This window comes from Dendronephthya gigantea, unplaced genomic scaffold (assembly GCF_004324835.1).
Source record: "Dendronephthya gigantea isolate DGI-Jeju-01 unplaced genomic scaffold, DenGig_1.0 000011F, whole genome shotgun sequence".
Taxonomy (NCBI): domain Eukaryota; kingdom Metazoa; phylum Cnidaria; class Anthozoa; order Malacalcyonacea; family Nephtheidae; genus Dendronephthya; species Dendronephthya gigantea.
This window is the reverse complement of record NW_021163021.1, coordinates 2,164,673-2,189,930: the sequence shown is the minus strand read 5'-3', so window position 1 is coordinate 2,189,930 and position 25,258 is coordinate 2,164,673. Positions and strand designations below refer to the sequence as shown.

The 25,258-nt window shown below is 36.9% G+C and overlaps 3 protein-coding genes across 3 annotated transcripts; 1 reads left to right on the top strand and 2 right to left on the bottom strand.

The window, feature by feature from the left end:
* Positions 1-336: 336 nt before the first annotated feature.
* LOC114518676 lies at positions 337-3,562 on the bottom strand. Its single transcript, XM_028538681.1, has 2 exons — positions 1,345-3,562; positions 337-1,274 (listed from the first exon to the last, which is right to left on the bottom strand). Exons 1-2 carry the CDS (start codon positions 3,560-3,562, stop codon positions 337-339), a joined length of 3,156 nt encoding a protein of 1,051 aa, XP_028394482.1.
* Positions 3,563-18,564: 15,002 nt separating this feature from the next.
* On the top strand, positions 18,565-19,368 carry LOC114518675 (piggyBac transposable element-derived protein 4-like). The gene has a single exon (XM_028538680.1). It carries the CDS (start codon positions 18,565-18,567, stop codon positions 19,366-19,368), a length of 804 nt encoding a protein of 267 aa, XP_028394481.1.
* A 3,815-nt stretch (positions 19,369-23,183) lies between these two features.
* LOC114518674 (52 kDa repressor of the inhibitor of the protein kinase-like) lies at positions 23,184-24,620 on the bottom strand. The gene has a single exon (XM_028538679.1). The coding sequence runs from the start codon at positions 24,618-24,620 to the stop codon at positions 23,184-23,186; it is 1,437 nt and encodes a 478-aa protein (XP_028394480.1).
* Positions 24,621-25,258: the final 638 nt, after the last annotated feature.

Genomic DNA, 25,258 nt, shown 5'->3' with positions numbered 1-25,258 from the left:
CTGCAATGATAAAACTGGCATACTTTTGGTACTAATAACAAATATTCAAGCAATATCCTACAAAATACTTACTTGGTTGTTGATTCATTTTCGTTTTTTGTATTGTAACTATAAGCAGAAACATTATAGAGCATTAATTAAATACTTTAATTTAAAGAAGGTAAAAGAAATTACTTTTGATATGAAGTTATGCCTGGTCAAATTCATTGCATGTTGCGTGTGCTAGATTATGTAGCCTTTCTTCCTCATCTAGCTGGTACTTCAAATTTGCTAAAGACTTCATGCTTGTCAACCTTTCAAATGTCATAGGTTCAATAACAGAGGATGTCAATGTTTTTACTCTGCTAATAGCAACATAAGAGATACCAGCAGTTTTTTCTGATTTCCCAATATATCTATCCAGGCTTTAGGAAGTGTAAGCCCCTGACTTTTGTGTATTGTAAGGGCATATGCTAGCCTGAGAGGCAATTGTTGCCTCTCATGGACACCTTCAGAGAGCTGGGCAGAGACAGTTACAGGACATATTGGAACACATGAATGTAATGTATCACTGATGGATGGACCATTGTATTCATGAAATTGAACAATTACAGCTATAGGCAAGTGGGGTGGTCTCTGGTCAACTTGATCTTTAAAATCAATTACTGTTCCAGTAGCACCATTGCAGAGTCCAACAGATGGCCAAAGATTCATTGTAAGCATTACTTTTGCACCCTTTGCTAGAAATACTACTGGCTCTAGACCTGACATGTCTGCAGGAGAATTTTTTTTTCCTGTTATTGAAGAATGGTACGCATTAATAACAGCAATAGGTTGTTGCAGTTTTATAAGTTGATCATGATTATATGACGCAACTTGGTCATTACTATAAAACAATCTAGTAGCATCATCAAATTGAGTTAGATCACTTATATTTGCTGGTTGCCTTGTCAGAAGCATTTCCCAATCAGTGGATGAGGAATCACCAACACGTAATCTCATAAGCAAGTCTCTGAATTGCCGCTGCTCTATACTGGCACCTTGTACTCTTTGATTAACAGTAAGCTTAACTACTTTTTCAAACGTTCTATATGTTTGGTACCCCTGGTCTGCAATAGCAGTTGATGGTTTGGGATGATAAAGTGCTTTATCTGCAACAGGGGGTAACTGGCCTGGGTCACCAGTCAAAATGAAAGATTTCCCTCCAAGAACATGACCATGGTGACCAGTTGCTTCTTTGCAACGTTTGTCAATCCAACCAAATGTATTTTGTCCGAGCATAGAATATTCATCTACTATAATATAATCAATACCATTAAGGCTTTCTTGTAATATACAAAGAGATTGTCCTGACATCTTTGTTACCTCTTGCTCCTATTGGTAGTTTCAGTAAGGAATGAATTGTAACACCTTTAATATTAAAAGATGCTTTTCCAGTTGTAGCAGTTACTGCACATTTACTTTGCAAAAGATTACGAATGGCATTAATAAGATAGCTTTTGCCAGTGCCAGCTTCACCTATTATGATAAGAAACAAGGGTTCTTTTACTGGTGATTGATCTTGAAAATGTGCTTTTATAATATTATATGCAAGTTCTTGCATTCTACTGAAACTATTTATGTCTACAATATCATATGGTTGTTGTATTGTAGTACTTGATTGTTCTTTTATGGTAGGAATCCAATTAGGCATTTCACCAATTTGTTGATCAGTGTAGTTAGCTCTGTCTTGATGGCAGTAGTCAGTTGATTCTGTTTGTTCAATATTTTCAAATGGAGTAAGGAGATCAGATATGACCATCCACTCTTCACGATCTAAACTGTCTTGTTCCTGAGGGAAATTCTCAGTTTCTCCTTGACTTAAGATAACAGTTTCAAGTTTATCAAGCCACCCTGGGACATTAGCTTGAGCATAGGGTGTTTGCAAAAATTGCTGCCAGTGAGAAATAAATACTTCATCACATGATTCTTGGTTACCCCATGCATCATTTTGGGTATGTTTCCAAGGTTTGTATCTTAACAGCTGATACTTGCAATAATTAGGAAAATTTGGCCCTTTTGGATTGGAAGAATAAGTTGGGAAAATGCGTGGAATGACATTGTCTGGCAATTTTATGAGGTTTTCACTATCAACTTTGTATTTAGTCATAAACTGCACAAAGTTTAGGTTCATTGTCTCTGGTGAGCTATCATAATGTTGACGATTAGCATAAACATCCAGGGGTGAATTGTTTGTACAGCTTGTATTATCGTTATCAACTGCCTGGTTTGAATGTACTCTACATGAGCCATTTAGACTCACAGGAACAACATTGAATGAGGAGCTGTGCAATTTCAATGATAATAGATGATGCATTGTTTCTTGAGCAGAATAATCTCGCTCACCAAGAGTTTTCATTACAACTTTTTTAATAGCTTTGTGTGGATCACTGTTGACATAAACATTTTGGACAATAGAATTAAATGCATGTTTAAGTAATGGGGACCTTGGCTCACCCTTAGCAGTATACTTTGTAAGGTATTCAACACAAGCATAATGATCAATCACAACTTGAATGTCACAGTTTGCCCTCCAGCCTTGTAGCTGTAGCTGTTGGTGATTGTTTAGTCTAGGATCATTTCTTTTAGTGACAATTTTTGCTCTGTAATGTGGTTCAGCACTCTTAGTGTGAACTTGTTCAAATTCTAACTTTGTCTGTGAACAGTGTTCAAATGGGAAGTTAAATCTACATTTTAAATCAGAATCATTGTGCTTTTTTTTTAGACAATAGTAAGTACTACAATGGGTATGCCTTTGAACTGTATTCAACAGATCAATGTAATCAGAATCTAGTTCTTCTTCAGGAATATCTTTATATGATCTCTGGCATGGATGTACCTGTGGCCTGATCCACATATTGTTTTCTGGTGAGTTAGGATTAACTGTTGATAACAACCAATCAACATACTGACATGCAATGCCAGCTGCTTCATTACCAGCTTCAATATCCTGGTTTTGTTCTGCAGTATCTATGCCATGCTCATCTTTGCATTTTTGAGCTAAGAAACCTTTTAAGGCAATCTGAGTGAGTTCACATAATCCTGGATCATTCTTTAGTTTAGCAGTGCCATGGCAGTGTATGCTACCTCTACCTTGGTATTCATACCTGAACCAGTGCCATTTTGCATCAAGAGTATTATACAACCAGTATTTAATAAAGCTCTCTAATCTTTGAGTAAAGAACCAGTCAACAAGATGTGGATTATTAATGACATTTTGACGTTTTGCCTCACTGCTGTTGTCATTGTTCCCCTCAAACAATGAGTGAAGTTCAGGCCAATGCATATCAGCTGATGAAAAAGTAAAGAACAGTGTAGGTGTTCCAACATTTGTTATTATTGCTTTAAGGTCTTCTTTTATCTTATGCCAATACGCATTTGAACCGGCAATGTTGGCAACATACCTAGAGACCTTAGAAATGAAGGCAGCAGAATTGTTACTAGCTGCCATTTCTTGCAACTCATCAATAGTAAGATGTGCTTCACCTGGATTCTGTTTCAGAAATATGCCAGTTTGTTGCAAAGTTCTCATTCTCTGAATCATATTAAATGCCCAGTAACAAAATCTTGGATGACTAGAAAATCGGTATACCCACTTACCATAATTTTTTTCTGCAAATTTTATAAGATGCTTAATTCGCTCTGAAAGAGGAACATTTCTTTGGAGTGCTTGATTTGTTGGATCTCCCTTTCCATCAGGGAATAGTGTAGGAAATGCGTTGATTTCTTATGGCATCTAGTTCTTGTTGGTGTTCTTCACCAACAGGTAAGAAACTACTCACATCAGTAGAATTATCATATACAGTGTCTTCAGATGAGTTATTAGTTGGTGGACCTACATCATTTCCAACAGTTTCATGAGTGACATCATCATCATTTGTCTCCACAGTCAAAAGATTTGATGGAATCCCATCAACAGGCAATTCATATAGTGCCTGAGTATTAATTTCTACATTTTTATAACATGGATTGTGTTGTTTAAGCCACAACAAGGCATCAAGAATTTTTTGCCTTCTAACATTGATATCTTTGAAAGTATTTTCTTTACCCTTAACCTTCACAATGATCACAGATAGGTCCTTTGGATACCGTGGCAAGGAAGATACAAGTTCATTCACATTTTGGGGCAGATTTACACAATGCCCAGAATAACCTCGTTGGCCACCAGGTTTAATATAAACTCTCATTATAGGTAATGCACGAGAAACTAACATCTCTTCTACCTGAGTCAAACCTTGCAACTCAGGAGGAATTGGGGAAGGAATCATAGAATTTTCTTTTGAAAACTTTTTTGGACTCTTTTTGTCCCTACTACACCGTGAGCATATGTAAGTGTCTGGTGACCTAAGTTTTGATTTTAATGGCCATGCCTCATGACAAACAGTACACTGAAAAATGGAAAATTTAATTGAAATATGGAAGTTTGACATAAATGATTTAGCACAACTTTGTTCATGTAGTTTACCATGTTTGGCAGAATCAAATTCTTTTAAATAATCTTCCTGAGAAAGTACAGGTACTTGCTGACTTCTTTTACGCTTTGTTTTCATACCTTCCCTGACTTTATCAAGCCTTTTTTTCCTCTCAAATGGAGATTGTTCTGACCTTTTTATTTTCTGAAGTGCATTATTTTTGTGCAACCTGATTTCTTTGTCAGTTTTGCTTTCATTTGAAATCATTCTTTTCTTATATTCTCTAGCTTTTTGAAGCCTATTTTGTCTCTGACTTTCAGTTTCATTTTGCACCTTTGTTACATTAGGTGCATCAGTTGCATGAGGCTCTATGTGAAACTCAACAGGTACAACCTCAAAAAATTTGCTATTTAACTTATATGAGAGGGTATACAAATGCTGTTCTAGCATAAAAATATTGCTGAATTTCAATACAACAGCAGTACCATTTGAATCAAGCATACCACAAACACTTCGTGAATGAGAATCAAACAAATAAATACCATCTGTATCTTTTATTAAAGCCATAATAAAGCCTTCTAATATTATGAATGCATAATCATTGCTTGCGAAAGCATTCATCAAAGCTGAACGTAATGTATAATACAAGCTGTGATTTTCATCCTCGTCAAACGCATTAATAGTTCTCCCTTGATAAAATTCTTTGTAATTTACTAACCATAGAGTTGTGTTGTTTCGCGAGTTTTGATCTATCACCGACAGATCAGAATTAGTCACCCTGAGAAGCGACTCAACATCCGCCCAGAGAGGCGAATCATTTGTTTTCGATTCAGCCCAAATAAGCGAATCGTTTGTTTGGCTAGTGGTTGTGTAAATTTGCATAGTATTTGCGTCAAGGCGCCATTGAATCTCGCGGGGCAGGTAGTTCAAGGACAACGTCTCTGTGTCTGGGATGGACCTACTTGCAAAAGCATCTAGATAAAGCCGATCTCCTTCAGCAACAATTTGATCTACGATGGGTGGGATCCACTGTTCGATCGGCAAAGAGTGAGCAAATAATAACGCTGAAAAACTCATAAAAGAACATTGTCTTCCGCGTGAAATGTCACTAAACCGTTCGCTACCTTGATGAATGCTTCCAGCAACGAATAAGTGCAAATTTGACATGATTTGTAATAAAAAAAACTTACCTATGTACGCTCCGCTCCTGCTTCGGCTCGACTTTTGAAATTCGAAACGCTCGAACGTGCTTTTAGCTGACGCGAGCAACATGCGCAGAAGTGTGAATATAAAGCATTACGCATTCACCTAGGATGAAACCGCAGTACCATGGTACGTGTGCTCAAAATCATCCTGACAAACAAAAATCGCTGAAATCGAGATGCTTGTCAAGAATATAGGGAATATAGGGAATTATGTCGGTAATTCATTATGAGAGAAAGCGCGTCCTATAGTGAGGAATCAGAGCCATCTGTTACAACAGATTGGGACACTGGTGCAAAGAGCAAGACACAGTGATATTGTTTACATTGCTATATAGCCTTGGGGTTGTTTCCTAGAAGTTGTCCAAAATAAGGCCACTGGGACAAAGTGTTACCAGACTTGTGTAGGGCAAATTAAGAATACATTACCATCCTGTGTCCATAGTTATGATGTCTTACATGAATAAATGTTACATGTTGGTGTTTTATTAATATTTATTTATAATGTTATATGTTTATTGATCTTTAATAATGTTGTAATAATGTTACATGTTGGTTCTTTATATTATATGAGAGAAAGCACATCTCATTCTGAGAAGTTTGTTGCAAATTGCCCACGGAACAAAAGAACAGAACATTTATAGGTAAATTTTTCTTATTTAAATTTGAGATGTAAAAACACCAAAATTTTAACCAATAGACGTTACTGCTCATCCTTGTTTGAGCTAGTCGACTCATACATTATTAGTAAATCATTCTTTATAAGACATAGTTTACATTGCTGTATAGCCTTGGGGTTGTTTCCATAACACTAAAAAGTGTTAAAGCAGTAAGGTCTATTACTCTTTGTTGAAAAATAGATATATTAAATATATATGAAGAACCAAAATGTAACATTATTATAACATTATTTACAACATATATTATATATCAATAAACATGTAACATTATAAATAAATATTAATAAAACACCAACATGTAACATTTATTTATGTAAGACATCATAACCATGGACACAGGATGGTAATGTATTCTTAGTTTGCTAACCATGGAAAATTAATGCTTCAAAATTTGGTAATGCTTCAGTAACAGGCCTGATTCCTCAATATTTTTGGGAACTTAGGAAAAGGGATAGATAATTAATAAATAAAACAAGTTAAACTGATTTAAAAACATTACATTACTGATCATGCACAAAAAATTACTATAAGCATAAATTAAATTACCCCCCGGAAAGTTTACACTATGACTGACTGACTAACTGAATGTATGACTTGTTTGAATTTTCACCACTCATCACAATACTGCAAACAAACTTTCAAACAAACTTTGCACTAAAAATGATACACAGTTAAAATTTTAGCTCAATTCAGCAATTGGAAGTGTGCAATAAAAAAATATGCTTACCTTTTCTAACTTAGGGGTGTAATTATTATAGAGTATCAGAGCAGATCATGCGTGATTGAATTCAAACGACACAAAGGAATTACTGTTTAAAACTTTGCACATGTATTTATATCACAAAATATTCACTGAGCCAAAGGCAAAGTGAATATAGGCTTGTGATCACAGACCCTGAGGCGATTAATTGTTTTAGTATAAATTTGAAGGTGTTTACAAATAATCAAGATAATTGTAGCAGCTTTCAGCTTAGTGGCTAGTTATGATGCGGTAACCACTTCCCATTTGGGACAGGTAAAGGTTTGCACAATCTTGTTTTTCGCTCAGTTGGTTATGTGTATTTGTCAAGAAAACTTCTAATAAAAGTTTTAAACAAGTTTTCGTAACTCATCCATCTGTTTGAACATCTCGGTTTGTGCATCGTTCGCCTCGACAAGGAGGGACTGTTATGTAAGTTTATCTTTTACAATTGTGATTTAGTTAGTTTGTAGTTTCTCTTTTGGCATGTTAGTCTTTTAGCGTGCATGATAAGATTGAGCGGTTTTAGAACATGTTTTGGTGCATGTGATACGTATTCATAATCTGTATAGCTTATTATTCCTTTAGTTTAAGACACGGTTATAGTAGTTTTTGCTGGTATATTAATTAGGAATGCATGAACTTAGTTTTATATATTCATTTTTTCAGTTTACGACAACTATAATCGACAACTTTAATGATTCTCGAGGAGTAAGGTTGTTACTTGGTCAAGACTAATAAATTGTTGACTGTAAAATATATCCCTGAATTGTTTCTTCAAACTCTAAAATGCGTCGCGAGTTAGGCAAATCGTCGTCGTTTCAAACAGCTTGCGCTGCGGCTGTTACAGTAAAATAACACCCATTGGTGAGTTTTGTTTAAATTTACTGACCGAAAATCGAAATGTCCTCACAAGACCCAAACGAACATATTTCGAACATCAAAATCAGTGAAGGGATTGATTTGGCTTGCGAACAACGCCCAGAAGTTGGCACAGAAACAATAGAAAATGTTTTACGTAAAAAACAGAAAAACCAACAAACTGCATCATTGGAAATCAAAAATTATCTTTCCCTTCCTGAACAACAACTTGGCATTTGTTTGAGGAAACCCACAGAAAAGGGTTTTCAATAATGAAAAGAGATTTTAGGACAAAAATGTCAAACTTGTTATCGCAATTTGGCAGGGCATAGAAGAACGAGACAGAGAAGAAGATTTCTCGAAATCATAAAGAATGGAATCCTCCACAAAAATGGACGGTACGAGATCCCTCTGCCAATGAAAGATGATGCGGCAGCTAACCTGCCAAAAAATCGTATTATAGCTTTAAATTGACTCAAACCGCTGAAAAGGAGACTTGAGTCCAACAACAAATATCGCGAAGATTATGTGAAATTCATGAACAAAATCATAAGTTGTGGCTACGCTTAGAAGTTAAACAAGGGCAAGGGGAAATGTTGTCGATAGCAAACTAGTTCGGTATATTTCGCATCACGGAGTTTATCATCCGAAAAAACCAGATAAAATCCGCGTTGTGTTTGATTGCTTGGCTCAATACCAATGCGAATCTCTGAACAACCACCTTTTGCAAGGACCCAACTTGACAAACAATCTATCTGACTGGAGTTCTCTGTAGATTCTGTGAAGAACCTGTTGCAGTCATGTGCAATATTGAGGCAATGTTTTATCAAGTGAAGGTACCAGAGCAACACGGAGATTTTCTTCGCTTTTTGTGGTGGGAAGACAGCGATACGTCAAAGCCACCCCAAGAATATCAGTTCACCTGTTCGGGGCAACATTATCTCCTGGTTGTTCGAATTATGCTCTTAAAGCAACAGCTGTTGATAATGAAGAATCCTTGAGCACTGCAGCAGCCGGATTTCTCCGCCGAAACTTCTACGTTGACCATGGTCTTAAATCAGTTCCAACTGTTGAAGAAGCAGTAAAACTTGTTCACGATGTGAAAGAAATGTGTGATCGGAGTGGATTCAATCTACACAAGTTCACTTCGAACCGTAAAGAGGTTCTCAAAATGATTCCAGAAGCTGATCATGCAGATGAAGTGAAGAATTCGCAGTTAGATCGAGATACCGAGTTAACAAAGCGTGGTCTTGAAGTTCAATGGACCATCGAGACTGATGTCTTTAAGTTTACCATCGCCCTCAAGGAACAGCCGTGCACAAGACGTGGTATTTTGTCGACGGTGAGTTCGATATTCGATTCTCTGGGATTTGTCGCACCAGTTCTCTTAGAAGGAAAATTGATTCTGCAAGAGCTCTGCCGACAGAACCTTGGTTGGGATGATGAGCAAACGGATATTGGATTCTTGGCGCCTGGTCAGTTGTTTCCCGTGTTATTAGTGAATGTGTTACTTGCATAAGTTACGAGGTAGTGTACAAGAGCAAAGTATGGCGAAGCTACCGCCTGATTGTTTGGAGATTGTGCCCCCATTTACGAATTGTGCAGTTGATTATTTTGGACCATTTGTTATTGAAGAAGGTCGTAAGGAATTGAAAAGGTACGGAGTACTGTTCACGTGTATGGCCTCTAGAGCTGTTCACATCGAAGTTGCTGCAACTCTAGAGACGGATTCGCTTGTTAATGCACTACATAGGCTCCTTGCTCAGAGGGGACCTATTCGACAACTACCTAGTGATCAGGCGACAAATTTGGTTGGTGCCAGAAGAGAGCTCAGGGAAGCCTTGAAGGAATTCGACCAAGTCAAAATACGTCAAGAGTTGTTAGAGCACAACTGCGACTGGTTCGAGTTTAATATGAATGTTCCCTCAGCTAGTCACATAGGTGTAGTATGGGAATGGCAAATTCTGACGGTTCGTAACATGCTATCCGCGATGCTCAAAAGTAATGGAACGCAATTGAATGATGAGGCCCTGACAACATTCATGTGTTAAGCTAAAGGGATTGTGAACAGTCGTCCCCTAACGGTGGAATTTATCAACAACCCAAAATTCCCCAGTCCACTAACTCTGAATCATCTGTTAACAATGAAAAGCAAAGTTCTCCTACCCCCACCTGGAGTATTCTAATCCACCGATATGTATTGCAAGAAGAGATGGAGACGTGTTCAACATCTCGCTAATGAATTTTGGGTTTGATGGAGAAAGGAATATCTCTTAACACTGCAAGCGCGACAAAAATGTAGAAAACTACGGCGAAACTCCACGATTGGAGACATCGTGATGACCAAGGATAAAGCTTCAAGAAGTCTATGGCAACTTGCGAGAGTCGTGGAGGTTTACGAAGGCACTGATGTGTATGTCTGTTCAGTAAAGCTGATTCTAGCTGACAAGTCACTTGATGACAAAGGGCGGCGTACGAAACCAGCAAGATACCTGGAACGTCGACCTTACCCTGGATGCTGCCACAAAACGTGCAGCCAGCAACTCTCTCCTCCTTACCTAAATCAACAACAGCCTTGGTTAGTGTCTGTCCTTGGGACTTGTGTATCGTCATTGCATACCTCAGCTGCAATTGTTGTCTTGACAAATACTTTCCATCAGCCATCCACTCAAACAGTCTTGGAGGCACAGGTATACAGGTTGAACATTCTTGTAGAAATGCAGGGCCAGATTATGCTGGAAAATGAACCAGTACTGCAATCGGTAGATTTGGTGGACCCATATTCTCTGCAAACCAAAATTGCTAAACAGTTCTAAAAGAGCCATTGCAAAGACCGACTTCTGCCCAAAGGTTACATGTCATCATCACTTCTGCTTTGGTTGACAAAAAGAGAACAGCTTCCAAACCACCTGCTTCATCAGATGTTGCCGCAGTTGCACCCCGACCAGAATGCCTTGCTTGAATGTTTATCCAATCTCTAGCAACTTCTCATAATTATATTCAGCAACACTTTTATCAAAGTACAGCCGAATAGCATCACTAAATTGATCAATTGCAACGTTAGGTCTGGAGTGCTGTATTTAGAGTCTCCAGTCCATCTCGGTAACTTGTCCATTTCTCATTCTCATCAATAGCGCCCTGAATGCACTTCTGGGTCTTCACCAATCTGTCGCATGACCTGCTCTAAAATGAATACATAATCAAATGTCAAATACATTCTGTGACCATGGTCACTGATTACAGATCAATTACCTGCAATGTACATTGGCTTATCGCCTACAGGAGGTAATTGGCCAAAATCCCCCATTAGGATAATCAACATGCCACCAAATGGGACATCCTCTTTTCCTGTACCTGCACATGTTGTTGTCAGCCCTTTGCTTTGCTAACCGACACTGCTTTTCCTTTTGCATTTCTTTATTCAACAAGGCTCTGTTGTTTACTCTTCTTCTTTCTAAACTTTCCTCATGATTACCTGCTTTTTCCCCATCTTTTCGTTTCTCAACTTCTCTATTCCCATTTTAAAGTGATGAATTTAAAGTTTAATCAAAAGTTTTTTACTTTTTTTTTAAAAAAGTGATTTGAATTTTTTTAAATATCTTTTTAAAAAAAGTTTTTTAAAATGTTAAGTTTTTTAAAGTTAAATATCTGACATTTTGCTTTTAAATACAAACTTCTTCTCTTAGCAAATCAGAAAGTTGTTAAATACCAGTCTCGTTCAAATTTTGCGCGTGCGTACAAGCACCATGACCATTGAACATCCATGACATTTGGGCAACTTTGGATTCGCCTATGTTCTGTCAGAATACCTATGTGTAATTCCTAATCTCTGGGTGGAATTAGTACCCTTGTATGGCGCTTTGCACCGGCTCGGGATAAATTTGCAGTATTAAATATCTACATGGTGTACACACAAGCTAATTTTATTATTGATGTTACCATGCAAATGTACAAGAATATTATTCAAATTCCTTATTTGAAAAACAGCAAAGAGCTATAGTCACCAACAAGTCCCTATCACTTCAAAGACAGTGAATTTTGACCAATGAGGATGCAGGAATTGGTTTAATAAATTAATTTAATATTTGTTGTTATATCATTTTTTAATTTTTCTTTTAATAAACTAAAACATGCATGTTTCCACGCATTGTACAGGGGCAGACACTATGTTTGTGCGCAAAAAATAAATCAAATTGTATAGACCTATCATGTACATCAAACATCATACAGAAATGATAAAGAGAGCTTTGCATTGATTTAGAAGTCCATTTCAGATTCATCTTTTACCTTATCATCTGAACTTTCTAAAATTGACAATATCTCATCATCCTGTTCTTCACTCTGTTCCTTTTGGTCATCGAGTTGATCCAAATTCTTGAAAACGTGTTTGGTAGAAGCTATCTTTGAAGCATGCACAAAATTCCTCTAATGACTATTTTTGATGACAAGACATTGTTGTCTTTCAGCCATTCTAAAAATCTTGACTTGCGGGTTTTAAAATAACTTGTTTGTTCCTTGCATCTTTCAATGAAATTATGCAAATCTATCGCGCTTTTCTTGACGGAATATGGAACTTGATCTTCACTCAAAGTACTTTCTCTGAAATCTTTATATAGGTCGGATTCTGGACCTTTTACCTTGTCAAATTCTAGCTCTGGATCCCTTACCTTGTCAAATTCTAGCAGTTCCTGCAAGAAACTAAGTTATGTATGTATTTAGCTATTTAGCTTCCCACAACATAGGCAATGGTTTCTCTCTACAACATTAACAGTTTATGATAATATTACACGTCTTGTTACAAATGAACCCAGTATTTCCTTACATTATAATTGGTTCATACTTCCTCTTGTTAACAACATATTCTCTTTTGCTTTCATCCAGTAGTCAATTACATCAGCACCATAGAAAACTGAAATTGAAAGACCTTTCTATCATAACATAATATTTGCAGTAATGATAATTAGCAGCTGCTTAAATATAGTCACATTTAATAGACATTATTTAAAAGCATTAAACAAAAATGTCTAGTATTATACAATTACTTAATGGTTTCTATGTTTGGATGGCCTGATCCAAACACTTCGGAATATTGCTTGAGTTAAGAAAAGCTTGCAAAACACTCACTGAAATATTAATTTGCAAAGATATAAAAGCTAAATTCTCCCAAGTTGCAAGTTTGTGAGAGGATTTGTAAACAATTGGTCAATCAACTGTGAGAAACTACAACACAGATTTAAACAATGTTATTGTCTTTAAATATTAAACATATTACAAATTAAAGTTTACCTTGACACTGCTGATTGAGCAGTTGTTAAACATCCCAGTGAAATCAGGCAATGCTTGCAACGAGACGCCATGTGACGAAGAACTGTGGTCAGAAGATAAAGCAATTGTTGTTGCCTTCAACTTTGTCACAGTGGTTTGTGAGAATATTTCAATGGCAGGTTTCTTCTTAAGAGGTTTATTGTGCTCTATTTTTTCGCCAAGAGCACCAGAGAGGATTTCGCTCAATTGACCTAGAAATGATACAGAAGAAAAAGATAGAAGGTGCAGCAAAAACAACGTTCTTGCAAACAGAGTTGTAAAACTTCAAAAGAAAATTTGTTGGCTAAAAAGATAAAAAAGCAAGCTAAATAATTCGTTGGCTAAAAAGATAAAAAAGCAAGCTAAATGACAGTTTAAACATAGTAGTAGATGTGATTTATTTTGGGGGGGGACGTGAACATAGTAGTAGATGTGATTTATTTTGGGGAGGAGCGTGAACCAGCACACTTTTATCATATTTTAGTATCACAAAAAATGACGTCACATCCTGTTTACGCAAGAAATAAGGCTCTACAGACGGGGGTACCGTAACATTGACTGTCCAGATTTTTCAAAAAATTAGATCAGTGTGAAAAAAGGAAGTGTGCTGGGTCACATTTGCATGTCATGTGACATGAAAAAGATAGAAGGTGCAGCAAAAACAATGTTCTTGCAAACAGAGTTGTAAAACTTCAACAGAAAATCCGTTGGCTAAATAGATCAAAAAGCAAGCTAAATGACAGTTTAAACAGTATCCGGCAACGTTTCAAAGATTTCTTGTACATCTGCACCGGCTAAATGAAGTAAGATAGCACTTTTCTGCTTTCGATCAGAGATACCTGAAGCTCAAATATAATAATCTAGTGACTTTGTCCATTTTTCCCAACTTGTGCCAAGGAGCTCGTGTCAGATACAACAAAGGGCTGAATTGCAGGTAAATCAAGGACCTTTGCCATTGATATGAGTGTTGCTAGACTCTAGTGCGTTTCTCTTTTTCTTTTTTAGTGCAAAGTTTGAGAAACTTTGCAGTATTGTGATGAGTGGCGAAAATTCAAACGAGTCAGTAAGTCAGTCAGTCAGACAGACAGACAGTCAGTCAGTCAGTCAGTCAGTCAGTCAGTCAGTCAGTCAGTCAGTCAGTCAGTCAGTCAGTCAGTCAGTCAGTCAGTCAGTCAGTCAGTCAGTCAGTCATAGTGTAAACTTTACGGGGGTTAGGTTGATTTATGCATATAGTCACTTTTTGTGTATGATCAGTAATTTAAGGTTTATAAATCAGTTTAACTTGCTTTATTTATTAATGCACTATACCCCTTTTGCAAAGTTCACCAAAATATTGAGGGATTTTGGCGGTTACTGTAAATTTTGAAGCATTGCTTTTCAGCGGTTTGGGTTTTGTTTTAAAGGGATTTGCACAGAATTACCCCCCGAAACACCCGATTCTTTCTTACACGTCGCAACTGCGCATGTGCCGTAGAGACTTGAACATTATTCACGATGTAAAGAAACAAGGAGCAACGAGCATTGCTTCAAAACATTCCGGGCGTAAAAATCGAGCAATTTATTGAGAATCTACGCACTTTATCAACTTATGTTATGAATTACAAGCATTCAATTCAACACAAATATAATTTGGAAGGTTTATTCCATAAATAGAGCTAAGAGGTTAGGAAGAAACGATGCTGTGTTGTTTAATATGTATTGATAGACTCTTACACGAATGTATATTATGTCGATAGCAAGTCGATACCTGGTATTCTGCATACAGTACATAAATGATACTATACAAAACGGACATTTTGTGCAGTAATCAAATCATTTTGGCGGTATACAGTATTGATTATAAGTATATTGTTTTGTATCGATTTACGCGTCGAAGTATCCACATCATATACATAATATGCACCGCGGTCTATTTACATTATTTACAACGCAACTATTTTGGCTATTCTTATGAAGTGACGGATAAATTGTAGCCATCATATAAATGTAGTGAATGTAGTCACAGTTGTTTGACGAAAGAAAAGAGACTACACTGAGAAAATCGCGCCCGGTTTGGCCGGTTTACATGGGCAACTAAAATTAGCTATAACTTAATAGTGACAGTATCCGCGGCTAACGTAATTTGAGTACTTTGAGTAATTTCCTTTTGATTAATGTTTAACCTAGTTCGTTATATTTTTACTGGCATAAGTCAAAATGTCTATGTTGGGACAAACGTCTGGTTGCTTAGGTATTACAGGGCATGAAAACTTTGCACTATCCTTGGATCCCTAGTTTTTTAATTATTATCCTTGTCGCCAGTTATAGTATTCTTTTCCTTGCTTTATTTACTATGCTTTTTCAAAACCCTCTCTCTCTCGCTTCCCCAGACTTCCATGTGTTTTCCCACACGTGATTGATACGTCACAAACACTACAATATCTATATTAGTTCATTAAAATTTAGGTCAATTAAAAAAAAGGGATAAGACAGTGTATTAATTGATGGGTGTGGATGGCATTCCAGTGTATGTGTAGACGAAAAAAATTCAATTAGTGTCAAAAAAGAGCACGCCACAAGTTATGATACTAATTAATATTAGTTCATTATATTTACCAAACAAGATTAACACTTTGACTGCCAAAGACGGAAATTTCTGTCTTTTGGTTCCCAACTGTTTACCGCCAAAGACGGAAATTTCCGTTTTTCAACGATTTTGTCATACAAGTCACACAGCTATCCCGAAGTGTACCCTGGAACTCCAGGATGCCTTGTTACATGAATTACTGCCTCGCAAAACGAAACGCAGCTGTCTTTTGCGAGCAAGTGCTCATGTTGCAATTTAGCAATGGCTTCTTTACAGCGTTCTCGAATTTCAGTTGCCGAAGTTTTGGAATTATTTGCTGATTCTGACTCAGAAAATGATTATTTTGCCTCCAATTTATCTGATAACGATGAAGAGTATTCAGACAGTTGTTCAAACGATGAACCCGAATTACAACAAGCTTCTAATATCGACTCTAACAATTATGAATCCAACACACAAAGTTCACAGCAGTCATCCCTACAAACATTGTAAGTATTACTTTCTTTGAATGCTAGCATTGTCTGAATGTGTTTTTGATATCTAAAACCAAGCTACAGTATATATCACACAGTATGCCCAACACTTTGTTCTAAAGCTAGGGTTATTATAATTATTTCTTTGTGAAAACAAACTGATGTTATCAACCCTATTAGCCCATAAGGGTTAAAACATGAACTCAAGCTGCACAAATATAAGAAACTATTACCTACCTGGCCTATATACTAAAGTATAGATAGTTTATATACAGGGTGTATCAAAAAAAATGTCCCAAATGTAAAAATTCCGTTTTTCAGGATATTTTGCAGAATTTGACAAATTTTTGTGTTCCTAGAGATAGTTAAGACTTATCTGGTATACCTAGACCAAGTTTGGTTTTTCAGTAACAAAATTATGTTACCGGGGGGGTGGTTCCTTTCCACTGATATTGAGAGGCCTTGCGCGCGAAAATGTGAAGGTGAAATTGAGATATTATTTCGCTGTCTAAAAGTAGGAAAGCTTTTTAATAAACTGTCAAAGTTTCAGGAAAAATAATGCATACTGGGAGCAACGCGCGAGCCCTAAAGATGACAAATATTTGATTGCGCGCAGTGGATTAAATGCATCGTTGATTTTAGCGTGACCGATCTCGTACAAGGTGGGCAAATGAATAAATTAAAGCGAGAAACTGAACTCAAAAACAAAGCGATTTATTCGTGATGTTAATCCTCAGCATGTCCACCATTTCATTCTAAGCAAACTGCGGCTTGTCTGAACATACTAAACACTGAACAGCAAACCATTTGTCTGTCCATTCGCCTAGATTTGCCAGTAGTAGCGTAGGCGATTTGCAAGAAAGAATTTCGAATGAAATGGATAATTTGAGGCAGGACAGACAAATGTGGTTCGCCGTTCAGTGTTTACCATGCTTAGACGAGCCGCAGTTTGCTTAGAAAGAAATGGTAGAAATGTTGAGGATTAACATCAAGAATAAAAATCTTGTTATTAAATCGCTTCGTCTTCTTGTTCAGTCTCTCGCTTTAATTTATTCATTTGCACAGCCTTGCATGAGATCGGTCACGCTAAAATCAACCATGCATTTAATCCACCGTGCGCGCAATGAAATATTTGTCACTTTTAGGGGCCGCGCGTTGCTCCCAGTTTGCATTATTTTTCCTGAAACTTTGACAGTTTATTAAAAAGCTTTCCTACTTTTAGACAGCTAAATAATATCTCAATTTCAGCTTCACATTTTCACGCGCAAGCCCTCTCAATATCAGTGGAAAGGAACCACCCCCCCCCGGTAACATAATTTTGTAAATGAAAAACAAAACTTGGCCTAGGTATACCAGATAAGTCTTAACTATTTCTAGGAACACAAAAAATTGCCAAATTCTGCAAAATATCCTGAAAAACGGAAATTTTACATTTGGGACATTTTTTTTGATACACCCTGTATAGGTCAAACAACACAGTCTGTTGGTATGTAAATAATATACTAGTTTCTATGTTTATATTATATACTTTATACTAATGTTGATGTATATATACTACATATGATATACTTATATACTAATGTTCATTCTTGCCCACAGGTCAGTTCTCCTGCAACAGTGCAAACTGGTAATCGTGGTATAGGCCGGGCAAGGGGGGTGAATCAAAACCAATGAAGACCAGCACCGGTTGAAAGTAATTGGCGGGCAGATAACTGGCAAGCTAGAGAAATTTCTTTCACTGGCAATCCTGGTCCTTCTGCTGCCACCTCTTACTTATCTAATGATGATCCAGTCTAATTTTTTGAACTTTTCATGGACAAGGAAATTTTGGAACATATGGTAAAACAGACCAATTTATACGCTGAGCAGACCATTCATAGCCAAAAGCAGAATGGTAAACAAAAACGATGTTCCTGATCCAAAGCATGGTAACTGGTCTCTCTTGCTGAACTACAGAAAATCCTAGGTCTGATGTTTCTTACTGGGATTGTTAGCAAGCCAACACTTGAGAGTTACTGGTCAACAGACAATCTCATTGAAACTCCATTGTTTGCAAAAGTGATTGCAAGAGATAGATTTGAAGCTATTCTGTCATATCTTCATTTCAATGACAACAAGCAATGTCCGCCTGATTGTAATGATCGTCTTTACAAAGCCCGTCCGATAATTGACCATTTGCTGGAATCTGAAGCCCTATTGTGGCACAGGGAGCACCCTGAAGGAAACTGGTTGCTTTGCTTGGCAATCTGGTAAATCAAGGCCACAAACTTTTCATAGAAAATTTTTATAATTCAGTGAGTTTATTAGAAATGCTGTTACAACAAGGGACCCATACCTGTAGTACGTTGAGAGCTAATAGGAGTGAACCCCCAGCTGTACATAATGCAACTGTTGGTAACATGCAAGTTGGTGATATCAGATTTCAGCACAAAGATGATATAATGTGCCTTGCCTGGCGCGATAAGCGTGTTGTCAAGATGATTACAACCATAGGTGAGAATGATATGGTTGAAGTGACAGTGAGAAAGCGAGGAGTACCTGATGGGGTAATGATGCAAAAGCCACAGTGTATTGCTCTATACAACAAAAGCATGAGTGGTGTGGACAAACTTGACGAGTGCATTCAGTACTACCCATTCACAAGAAAATCAGTGAAATGGACGAAGAAGTTCACATTTTACCTCTTTCAGATTGCCATGTACAATGCATTTGTTATATATAAAGACAGAATTCCTGAGAGAAAGTGCAAGTCTTTGCATGACTTTATTCTTTCAGTTATTCCAACATTCATTTTGTCTGCTGTTGAAGTTGTTAGTGATACCGATTCAGATCATGATGAACAACCCCTTCCGCACCTACCAGTTAGAACCCCACGGGCCCCAGCTGGTGATCCGAACACCAGGCTGGATGGAAACATAAGAACCCATACCTTGGACCTAATTGCAGCAACCTCTAAGAAAAAGTATCCATCTCAAAAATGTTGTGTATGTCAGAAACGTGGTGAAAGGAAAGAAACCAGATATGTATGTTGCAGTTGTCATGTTCCTCTACATAAGGGTGATTGTTTTACTCACTATCACACTAAAAAACAAATATTTTTAGTAGAAGACTGAAAAAAAATATTCTACACACTCTTTTTCAATGCTTTAGCATGGCCTAAGTAAACTAATACTAATAAAAATACTCAAACTTGTGCTGCCAGCCAGTAACTCATCGCTGAGACAAAAATGTATTTTTCTCCACATTTTGAAACTTTTTGGCAATCTTTTGCAAAATGTGGTATTTTCAAATTTGTTTTATTTGTTTTTCTGTATTCAAAATATGAAGTGTATGGTACCAAAATAAAGCTGAAATATTAGGCTTTCTATTGGTAGAAATATATTTGTATAATTATATGCCAATTTTTTTTTGTGTGAGTTCAAAGTTAGTCAAATTTGGGCAAAAAGTCTGGCGGTGAGGGGTATTATATTGTGCAGAGGCTTGGCGGTCAAAGTGTTAACGCAACTCAAAGGTGAGGGAAAAGAAAACAGATGGGTTGATGGGTGACGATGGTATTCCAGTGTAGACAAAGTAATTGTGTAGACAAAAAAAATGCGATTATGTAATATAATAACTACTGTGTTTGGTAAATCTCGCATTGCAAGTGAAGCGGTGGTTTGATGCTTTTTATAAAATGAATATGAAATGATTGTAGTTGTTGAACGATTTGTCATGAAGGTCAATAGAGCTCACAGGTTTAATAATACTTATGCATTATACCTATATTAGTTCATTATGTTTGCCAAACGACACTAATGCAATTCAAACGTGGGAAAAAACCTGAACCAAACCGATGCATTGAAGGATATCACTGACATGATGAAATAAAACTGTTTAGTAAATCTCGCATTGCAATTCAAGTGAAGTGCTGGTTTGATGCTTTTTGCAAAATGAATATGAAATTATTGCAGGTGATTAAACGATTTGTCATAAAGTCAATAAAAAAAATGGATAAGATGACGTTGATGGGTGACGATGGCATCCCAGCGTATGTGTACATGAAAAAAATGCAATTAGTGTAAAAAAAGAGTGTTTTTCGATATTATGAAATGTCTGTTTGTTTTATTATCCTTATATACTATGTGTTTGTTACTTCCACAAACATTTTTTTCCTTTTCTTAATGAAAATTTTCGCGGTTTTTAAATTTTCGGTTTTTTTTCTTTCTGGCGGCGTTACTGCTGGTAGGGCGTGGTCATCATTTGTTGAAATCATACAATCTGTGAAATTACTCCATGATTATTTTCCCCTTTTTTTCATCTTTGGTTTTTTGCTGTCCACATACTTTATCCCAGTACGAGCTCTTAATGTCTGACAGTCTGATGAAAATCCACTGCTTTTAAATTATCCGGGTGGCAGAATTTGAACTGTTTCACTTTATCTAGTTCTCCCTGTTTTGCAATAATGCTACCTTTAATACCGTATTTTTTTGAAAAAATTTTTTCGTTGATCTCATGTTCACAATCTTTCATTGTGATTGGGAAGTATGTTTGAATGCATAAATTGATGAGGTAATTTTCAGCTTCTTTGTATGCGACTAGATAATTTTGTTGAAGAATGATAGATATGTCTCGTGTTTTTGTAGGAAGATTTGTTTTATTTCTTCTATATATTCCTTTTTTTCGCATTGCATTTGTAAAAAGAAGTATTCAAATTCCCCTTCGTCTTCGCGAAATGAAATCATAGGATCACACATTGTAATATAAAGATTTATCAAAAGAGTAATGATATGAAGTTATTATTATATGTACAACTTGATATTTTTTTACAACTTTTTTCTCTAATTGGTTTGTTTTTAGTTCAATTTGGTGTCTCACATAATTTATACCTTGATTGATGTTGTATATTGCTTTAAGTATCTTTTTTTTCATCTCGAAGTTTGCAGGAGAGATTTGCAATTGCTGAGAAAGAACATTGATCGTACACTAATATCGGGTAATTATTTCTACTTTGCGATTAGACTTTGGCTGGGTTTTTTTTGTATACCCTTTGGTTGAGCACAAACGAAGTTCGTGTTCAGTGAATTCCGCTTTTATTTTTTTTAATTATTTGTTTAACTTGTTTGATTCCATTTTCTCGTTTTCATCTTATTCTTCATGTTTGTCATCAGAATCACTTATTTCTGCAAAAAGACATTCTAGACCGTTTTCACTATTATTTTCATCCGAATGTTTTTCTATAGATTGCTTCATCGCAACAATGTTTTTGCCGCTTCCCTCTCCATGGAATGCTTGTGAGAGAAGATCAGATTGAATTGTGCCATAGTTGATCTCTCCTTTGGTGTTGGATCCATCGCTATCACTTGATTTGGGGTTGGATTTTGACCTGGTTAATTTGAGGTAAGTAGGGGTGGTATTGTTTGCGGTGATAAAAGTGTGTGATTTGAAAGGAGAGGGGACGAGGAAGGAAGCGAAATTGGTGAGTTTAGAAAGGATATATTGTTGAATTGTTGCAGATGTTGAATTTCGTGTGTTTTTTCTTGCAGAGGTTGAGTTGATGGTAGGGGAATTTCTTGCAGTTCTTGCATTTTACTTTTGGTATATACTCTAAATTCTTTCCATAATTTTAAAAGGGTCGATGTTTCCAATTGTTGGTTGTGCAGTAGAATGTGCCAGGGGCGGATCCAGCATAATTGGTGACTGATGCTAAAAAGCTAAGATTTCACCCGTAAGGGGGGGTGCAGGAGGGAAGGAAAATTTTGAAATTAGATCATCGGAAATGCGATTTCCAGCGTTCTGAGCGAAGTTTTAATGCAAATTGTATATCGAAAAAATGACCGACTTTTAAGGAAATGTTATGAAATATTTTAGTTTATTACCTAGATAAACTAAAATATTTCACTATTATGATCACAAAACATAACATTTATGTTTTGTCTAATTACAAACGAAATATAATTGAACTTACCTCTTCTCCACAACAACACAAATAAACAGTCAGAGTACATACTGTACCTATATACACCAACTTCTGCCGTTTATTCCGCGAATTGTGGAATTGTAATGGAAGAAGAGGCATAACCAAATTTTTACTGCACATATTAAAAGCAGTGAAAACCTGACCATACCCCCACTGCCATGTTGGGCGAATTGGCATTAGTGGCAGGACATCATGTGGTATAACAACGGAATCAATAAATTCAATGCAGGCACTGGAAAATGTTCCAATTTAAGTTTGAAGATTAGGCGATGTTCTCCAAGACTCCAACAGCAGCGTGATAAAGCACAGATATTCAATGCAGTTCACTTGAAAAGGTTTCAATCTAGGTTGATTTTATAAAGTTAAGTTTTAAGACTTGGCTATGTTCTTCAACAGCAGCAGGATAAAGTATAGATATTCAATGCAGTTCACTTGAAAATGTTCCAATTTAGGTCGATTTTATAAAGTTAAGTTTTAAGATTAGGCGATGTTCCCCAAGAGCAGCAGGATAAAGTGTACATATTCAATGCAGTGTTTAATTTCAGGTATGCTTCTCTTCATTATCATCAAATATGTCCAAAAACTGCATTTGGGTAGGATTTTGTCTCGCAAAAGAATTGATCACTTTGTCAAGGTTGACACCGAGGTCATGCATATCAAGGCTAACCCATTCAATCTCTCATTTGTCATTGTGCCCCTTAACCATGTCTTCATGCGACGCAAAGCCGAGACGGAACGCTCGCATTCACAGGTGGTGACAGGTATAACTGCTATTATTTTAAGAAAAACAAAAATGTTTGGAAATGCAAGTTCATTGCAGTTTCTTAAAGTATCGGCAATGTTATCGTATTCCACTTTTTCGTGCCCTTTCTTCCAACTGGTTTCACGACTCTAACTCTGCATGGATTGCCCTAAAGTTAGGCATATCATTGCGATAAGCAGACACAAATTTCATGAACTCGGTCTTCCAATTTATTCCCTTACAATGAAAAAAATTGCGATGAAGGATATAAAACCATTGTAGAGGTTGCACATTTCTGAAGGAAACCGATATTCAATCTCCGTGATGACGTGATCAATAAGTGGAATGGTTACTGTTAATCTGTTGTAATCACATGCTGTACTGGTAGGATGATTATCACATTTCGTTTGAGCTTTACATACCCGGGGATAACACTCAGCCACATCGAGGTTATTAGCTAATTCCAACAGCTTGTTGTAGTATTCATTGTGGAATAAATCAACAGAGGCACGTAGTTTTGCCATTTCATCCTTTAAAAGATTAATCTGTTTTATAGATTCCACAATATCGATTTTTTTCTTTTGTAATTGGACCGTCAATGACAAAGTATGATCCAGAACATGTTGGGTGATAACAAGAGCCGCCATAAATTCAAATTTCTCCACGTTACGAAAACGAGACTGTGCGTCACTAGCTGATCTGGGAAATGGCTCTTCCTGCGATCCTCCAAACTGCATAAAATTGAGTGTTTCGTAGATAACTTCAAATGCATCCAGAAAACCATCAAGGGAAGTTATTTGTTCTACCCACCGTGTCGTGGAAGGCTTTGCGAGCTTGTTACGGGTTAAACCAAACTCTTTCATCTTTTTACTTAGATACTGCGAGCGGATAGGGGAACTGCTAAAAAAGCTGGCGATCTTTTGTACCTGACTCAACATATTTTTCACTGGGAGAATTGAACACGCTTTGGCAACAATAAGGTTTAAACGATGACTGGAACAATGAACATACAGTGCCTTCGGGTTTTTCTCTAATATTCTCCCAGAAACACCTTTTACCTGGCTGGACATAGCACTAGCACCGTCATATCCCTGGCCTCGACAATTTGGAAGGGGAAGCCTGACATCTTCAAGTGTACCTTCAACATTATTTGCCAATGCGAGACCAGTCATACCTTCTTGGCAGTCGACAAACCTAATGAATCTTTTGTTGATTTCTTTATCACCGTCAACATACCGCAAAAAGATTGGCATTTGTTCCTTGTTACCACAATCAGCTGCCTCATCTGTGAGAACCGAGTAAAATGGAGAATTGCTGTTGTTTATCTCCGAAATAATTTGGCTTTCGATTTGTTTAGCAGAGATCTTGACCAGCTTATTTTGTATAGTCTTGGAGCGGTACGTGGCATTCTTCTTTGCATTCTTAAAATGATCGGCAAGAACCTTATCACCACCACTAACTCTGTAATTTAAAAACGCCTGAAAATTGCCCGGATTGGTGGAAGAGTAATGCTGCGAATCATCTCGATGTCCTCTCAAAGCAATATTTTGTCGGCCAGCCAGAACAACTGTCTCAACTATTGCACATAATATCTTTCTATTATAAGCAATTCGCTCACTTCTCAAGTTGTCAGCCTCCTCATCTATTCCTTTCGTTTCCCCCGACATTACGCTGTTGAAGTGTGTCAACCTTAGCATGGAATCGCGATGAAATATAGAATGTTTGTCGTGGTCGTCAAGTCTTTTTGCAGCACTTTGCCAGTTAGTTAATGGCTCCTTAAAAAGATTGGTAAGCTTCGAGCCATTATCACCTACTTCTTTACCAAAAAGCACACAACAACGCACAGGCAAAATGCACCGTCATAAAGCCTAAAATAGCACAACCACGACCAGCGACTGAACCACTGAAAAGAAAACTTGCGGCAATTTGGCTTCATTGGGTTAGAACCAAACTCAGGAAAAGGGAAAATATATGAAGAAGGTGGACGCCAATGATTCTGTATTATATTAAATTTAGTATCATCATTAATCTCATTGGCAGTCCCAACAAAGTTGCCAATGGCTAAAGGATCAACATCACCAGAGTTTTCAACTTTTAATTTTTTGCAAAATGCCTGTTCACCAAGATCATGCAAACGCTTAACTGGCCCTAAAATGACCAAGATATGACCAGATTCAGTCTTTCTTTCAAGTATTAATAAATGATAATGAAATGGTAAAACCTGTTACATTTCACATTGCACAATATGGCTAGGGAAGGGCAGTTTATCATATCACACCTTTACCTATAATGGATTTGGTCATTA

What these genes read in the sequence shown, in the direction of transcription:
- LOC114518676 (XM_028538681.1), bottom strand. Translation starts at nt 3,562, where the DNA reads ATGATTCAGAGAATGAGAACTTTGCAACAAACTGGCATATTTCTGAAA. An exon ending in ACTACCAATAGGAGCAAGAG is followed by an intron (nt 1,275 to 1,344) that starts GTAACAAAGATG and finishes ATTATATTATAG; the next exon opens with TAGATGAATATTCTATGCTC.
- LOC114518675 (XM_028538680.1), top strand. Translation starts at nt 18,565, where the DNA reads ATGCTGTTACAACAAGGGACCCATACCTGTAGTACGTTGAGAGCTAAT.
- LOC114518674 (XM_028538679.1), bottom strand. Translation starts at nt 24,620, where the DNA reads ATGTCGGGGGAAACGAAAGGAATAGATGAGGAGGCTGACAACTTGAGA.